Source organism: Drosophila nasuta, unplaced genomic scaffold (genome assembly GCF_023558535.2).
Source record: "Drosophila nasuta strain 15112-1781.00 unplaced genomic scaffold, ASM2355853v1 ctg16_pilon, whole genome shotgun sequence".
Lineage (NCBI taxonomy): Eukaryota > Metazoa > Arthropoda > Insecta > Diptera > Drosophilidae > Drosophila > Drosophila nasuta.
The window spans coordinates 1,127,279-1,133,314 of NW_026869398.1; the positions used below are offsets into that span (position 1 = coordinate 1,127,279).

At 33.4% G+C, this 6,036-nt stretch overlaps 1 protein-coding gene across 2 annotated transcripts; it reads left to right on the forward strand.

Moving 5' to 3' along the window:
- The first annotated feature begins 984 nt into the window (after window positions 1–984).
- LOC132797647 (cytochrome P450 307a1-like) lies at window positions 985–4,385 on the forward strand. Of its 2 annotated transcripts, XM_060809403.1 has the most exons (3): window positions 1,160–1,238; window positions 1,404–1,973; window positions 2,850–4,384. In XM_060809403.1, the coding sequence occupies exons 2-3, from the start codon at window positions 1,568–1,570 to the stop codon at window positions 4,151–4,153; spliced, it is 1,710 nt and encodes a 569-aa protein (XP_060665386.1). In that variant the 5' UTR covers window positions 1,160–1,238; window positions 1,404–1,567; the 3' UTR covers window positions 4,154–4,384. The 2 variants fall into 2 exon arrangements, with proteins under 2 accessions (XP_060665387.1, XP_060665386.1); XM_060809404.1 differs by lacking the exons at window positions 1,160–1,238; window positions 1,404–1,973 and adding an exon at window positions 985–1,015 and having other exon boundaries at window positions 2,850–4,385.
- The last annotated feature ends 1,651 nt before the right edge of the window (window positions 4,386–6,036 follow it).

The following is a 6,036-nucleotide window of genomic DNA, read 5'->3' on the forward strand; positions in this document are numbered from 1 at the left end:
ACTCGCCTCGGCTTTCGACACTGATAAACAATAATTACACCTTGTGAGGTCATAAGTAAAAAGTTATAGTAATCATTTTATCGATGTATTAGTTTTGTATATTTTTAAAGCAAAACGACACTTGTATAAAAAATGGGTAGCGGGTATCTTACAGTCCAGCACACTCGACTGTAGTTTTATTACTTGTTTATTAAGCCCAAGAAAATGCGTTGAAATGCCATTAGCTATTCACTTATAATGAAAACAATTTAACAGCAATTGCCTGGAAAATTGACCACACAAAGTTATTGTAAACAAAGCAAAAACAGGTGAGATTAAAAAGATTCTTATGGTAAGGGGCTGTCCATATATTACGTAATCACGTTTTCTGCGATTTTGATTTCCAATCGAAGCTTACAGCTACATTTTTATGAATTATTGCATTCGTTACTTATCGACGGAGTAATCGGCGCAAAACCAATTTTTGAATAAATACTTTTAACAACAAAATTTTTATAAAAAGATTACGTAATCATTGTCCAAGACCCCTCCCTCCCCATGTAATCAAACATAATCATTTCCTTGACCCCCTCCCACCCCCTAAGTGATTACGTAATATAATATATGGACAGCCCCTAATTTATAAATTTGTTTCGTCGAAAGCGTTGAGAAATCATAATGTTTTTCTACGACAAAAAATGTATGCGTTCGTTATCAAACTATCTCTTTAACTGGGTCCCGAAGTCACCTTAACAAATTAATCGGGACCAGTCTACAGTTGAATCTTACTTACATATCTGCAACGACTATACAATACTGGATATCTGTGCGTATACGTACGTATACACATGCATACATATGTACACATATTAAATATTCATTCACACTTGAACACAATCGGTGCTGATAAGTTTTTCAAAGAAATGCAAACGTTTTGTGAATAAGGCTTAAAATCATACCAAGTGAAATTTTGTAAATAAAGGAAAATTATTTTTTTATGTACATATAATCTTTGATATAATGATTACTACCCCAGGTATAGACCAAAATTTTATTTTTACCAATTCTTTTTATTCCCAAAAAAAAAAATTTACAAATTTTAGTTTCAACTCTGGCCCTTGTCATGTTTTAGTTTTTAGGACTGAGCATGGGTATCTTTTAATGTCAAACATTTTTGTTTCTAGTCTTTAGTCTTTAAAAAAACCTTAATTGACTGAAAAATTAAATTGGCAACTCTGTTGGTATTCCCATATACAACTGTAAGACATTTTATTCTCAAGTGCATATGTATGTATGTATGTATATACGCACGCTTTTTTGTATATGAAGGAACTTTAATTCAGCATACACATATGCACTGGGGAATTCGAATATATGCATGTATAGATGTATACATATTTATAGGTGTACTTGCTCGCTCCCAGACTTTAGTATTAAAATAAAACGTAAAAGAAGAAACAGCTTTGAGAAGTAACCGATCTTGAAGACAACCGGATGGAATGAATTTGGTCTATCTCTTGCGAATAGAAAAGAAATAATTGAGATAAAAACTGTGTTACTGAAAATAAGTTCCGTTGAAGTTAAAAAAATGTTCTTCATGATTTTACACTCATTCGTCGGAGTTGCACTTACAGTGATAATCGTTTCATACGCTTTTATTCTGTTCGGATGTAAGCGAAAGGCAACAATCAAATTTGGCATTTCGAATTCCGAGCAAATTTATCATAGATTACATCAAGCACCCGGGCCGCATCCTTGGCCAATAATTGGAAACTTAGACATAGTCGGCCGCTTCAAAAATCCGTTCGAGGGTTTTGGAGCAGTAGGAAAACAGTACGGCGATATTTACACGTTAACACTTGGGCAAACACGTTGCCTTATAGTTAACAATTTGGAGATAATTAGAGAAGTACTCAATAAAAATGGCAAATTTTTTGGAGGACGTCCAGATTTTCTGCGCTATCATAAACTCTTTGGTGGTGACAGAAACAACTGTAAGTAGTAACTGAGAAACAAGTGCTGCAAATATCATTTACCTCTAAAATCACGACTAGTCCCTCAATGTAAATTTTGTTTGCCTTAAGCTTAATAAAACATCATACCATAGCCCGAAAAAAGCGATAAGAATTAATAATAATAATAATAATAATAATAATAATAATAATAATAATAATAATAATAATAATAATAATAATAATAATAATAATAATAATAATAATAATAATAATAATAATAATAATAATAATAATAATAATAATAATAATAATAATAATAATAATAATAATAATAATAATATATTATTATTATAACTATACTCACAAAGATATAGAAAATCAATTTAATTTTTGGTCGCGGTTGAATTTTCGACTTTTTTACATGGAATGGAACTCTATAATTTCATAAAACATTACAAAATATTATATAAAAAGTCTATACAAATTAATATACCTGGAATTATTTTTTAACCTTAAAATCTGTGCAATAAATAATTTTTAATTTAATTTGTTCAAAATTAAACTAGATCTGACTGAAAAAATAAGTGTTTAAAAAAAGTTGTACCTTTGTCTCATATAATCTCTGACATCTACTACCTGTTCACATTAAAGAGATATATAGACAAACAGACGGATCTTGTCGCTAATCTTGAGGAAATGTACAATATATACCTTATATAGTCGGCAATGTTTGTTTCTGTTTAATATATTTTCTGTGGGCATCAAGTTACAATATCCATTTAAGAAAATGGGACGATATCATATCGCTTTCCAAACCTGCAGTTTCGTTCAAATGACTTAATTACATTAAATAAATAAATCCAAGAATAATTTAAGTAATGTTTTCCAATAAATATTTCAATCTTTACTTCACAGCTCTTGCTCTCTGTGATTGGTCAATGTTACAGCAAAAACGACGAAATCTAGCGAGACGTCACTGCTCCCCTCGAGAATCATCTTCATATTTTACAAAAATGTCACGAATTGGTGGTGAAGAAATTAAGCACTTAATGGAAAAGCTGGAGAAAACGATTATGCCAGGGGAGCCCTTCAATATTAAGCCTCTAATTCTTAAAGCCTGTGCGAATATGTTCAGTCAGTATATGTGTTCTTTGAGATTCAACTACGAGGATACTGAGTTTCAACAGATTGTCCAGTTCTTCGATGAAATCTTTTGGGAGATAAATCAAGGATATCCACTAGATTTTCTCCCATGGCTTCTTCCATTTTACAAAAATCACACAAAGAAAATTTGTGATTGGTCCACAACGATTAGAAAATTTATATTGGACCGTGTTATCAATCAAAGAGAGTCAAATATTGATATAGATGAGCCGGATAATGATTTCACAGATGTACTCTTAAAAAGCCTTAGGGAAGATAAAAATGTGTCTCGAAATACTATTATATTTATGCTTGAAGATTTTATTGGAGGTCACTCAGCCGTAGGAAATTTAGTTATGTTGTGTTTGGCATATATAGCTAAAGATCCAGTAATTGGTAAAAATATTCAGAATGAAGTGGATTTTGTCTCTAATAATGGACAACGAAGCATTGAGTTACATGATATGAATGAAATGCCATATACGATGGCAACCATATTTGAAGTTTTGCGATACTCATCGTCTCCAATTGTTCCTCATGTAGCTACAGAGGATACGCAGATATCAGGATATGGTGTTACTAGCGGTAGTATTGTTTTTATAAATAATTATGAGCTTAACATGAGCCACAAATACTGGACGAACCCCAATAATTTCGAACCAGAACGATTTTTAGAAGAAAAGATTAAAAGCATTACGATGTCATCCAAACTTTATGATATTAGAAGGTGCTCTGAAGCATCGGATTCGGGTATTGAGATTGAGAAAGAAACTGGAACGTATCACGCATCTTCCAAAAATCAATTTTGTAGAGGCAAAGTAATTGAAAATTTAAAACGATACGGCCATCATAGATTGCAGCTAAAAAAGAATATCCCCCATTTTCTACCATTTAGTATTGGAAAACGTACTTGTATAGGACAGAATTTGGTGAGAGGATTTGGTTTTATTATGCTGGCAAATATTGTTCAAAGTTACAATATAAACAGTACTGATCTTTCCAGTATAATAATAAATTCGGCTACAGTTGCATTACCTGCCACCACTTTTCCTTTAGTCTTGACCCCTAGAATGTAATATAGTTTTGTTTATTATCAATAGGATAGAAATTCATAAACATTTAAAGTTTTAGTTTTATCCGTTGTTCGAAATGAATGAAAAACTTACTTAAATTTCGTATTTGTCTGGTTCGTCAAATAAAACTCTGTAAAAAAATATAAATATTTTAAATATTATTAACGAGTTTTAAAAAGACTGAAAGTATATATTTATATCTATTTAAAAAATATTTTAAATAAAATATTTAATTATGGGACTACAATTTATTATCTTTTTTTTTATATTATTGTTTATATTTGCTACTTGTTGATGCCAGATGATGGCAGGTGTAACCACTCAAAACAGCTGACAGTGTGGTCGCGATCGATTGATATCGATAGTGACAAAGTTAGTATACTGTGCGTGAGACCTTGTCACACGCGCAGTCACACTGATATAGTTTGTCCTCATGTTGGTTACCCTGCCCACTTTTAGTGCTTTTTCCTACATAACATATGTTGTACTTTTCTCTGAGCGGCACAACAAGTGTATTTTCAAGTGCAATAAAAATAATTGTAAAGTTCAAATTTCTATTGTGTTTTTACTTATCTAAAGACGCCCCCTACACATTTTGGTCCTTCGAGCCGGATTGGATATATCGCTCGACCCCAGCAAGCAATTGGTTGTCAAGATAAGTAATACACCTTTTTCTCCATACATTTGTGCAAGTGTCATGTTCGCGCCATATTCTTTTTTCCTTGTACCTTATATATATGTGACACAGCATATATATAAGTACATAAGCGTTCTACCGGCATTTTTTCCGCTATCTTTTCTACTTTGTGTATACATTGCACAGTATTTATATAAGTTAATATAATTATGTTTTAATTATTTATTCTTTCATTTTTTGTGGTTCTTGCTCTTGAGAGCTTGAGCTTCAGATCTAATCTAACTAGCATAACTTAAAACTAATCTCACAAAGTTCTGCACTCTCAGCTTTCAAGCTCTAGATCGGCGATTGAGTGCATTTGGGCCGCAGTCGACGCTCACCAAAGCTTCATATGCACCTCTCTTTCGACGACTCGCAAGTTAGTGTCTCAAGCCTGACTATTTGTGACGTCAGTATTGCTCGGCACGTTAACTTGCACCTCTCTTTCGACGATTCGCAAGTTAGTGTCCCAAGCCTGACTATTTGTGACGTCAGTATTGTTCGGCACGTTAACTCCTCCCTCGGTTAAGTGAGGGCCGTCATCGGTACTCTACGGAACGATGGTTCAGTTCTGTGCTCGATGTTGGTGTTTCGTTTAAAGGCGTCGATAAGCCGAATAACTAAACAGCAACAGAGTGGAACGTTGACTGCAATAAGCTCATCTCGCAAATCACCGCAGTGTCAGGATTCTAGGTACTCAGTGGATGCAGGAATAGCATGCCCAGTTTCCTCTGTGCGATGTCACATTCACTGTGAGATTGCCGAGACAATGTTGGTTCTTATAGGCTGTGTTTTGTGGTGTTCGACCAGCCGCCATTGATAGAAGCTCGATCGAATGGTGAGCATTCCATCGTCGATTTCCACTGTAGAGTCTAAAATCCCGAGTCGTGTGCCATGATATGCCTTCACTCCTGATAAATATTCTCAAGCGCATAATGCTGATCCTTACAGAGCGTAGAGCGGATGAGTTTCGTGTAATTTCCCCATGATGAAAGTGCTTGCCCCACGTTCAGCGAGGATATTTCTGCAGTCTCAACTATCTTCACGTACTGAAATTTGTAACCTTATAGTTTTATTACAAAGTGCAATATGTAATTATTTGGATACTCTTAGTACTAGATACATATATTATATTACATAACCTACATGTTCATTTTTAATATCGGCTTTGTTAAGATTTATTTATTTCCAGATTATTAATTCTTTAATG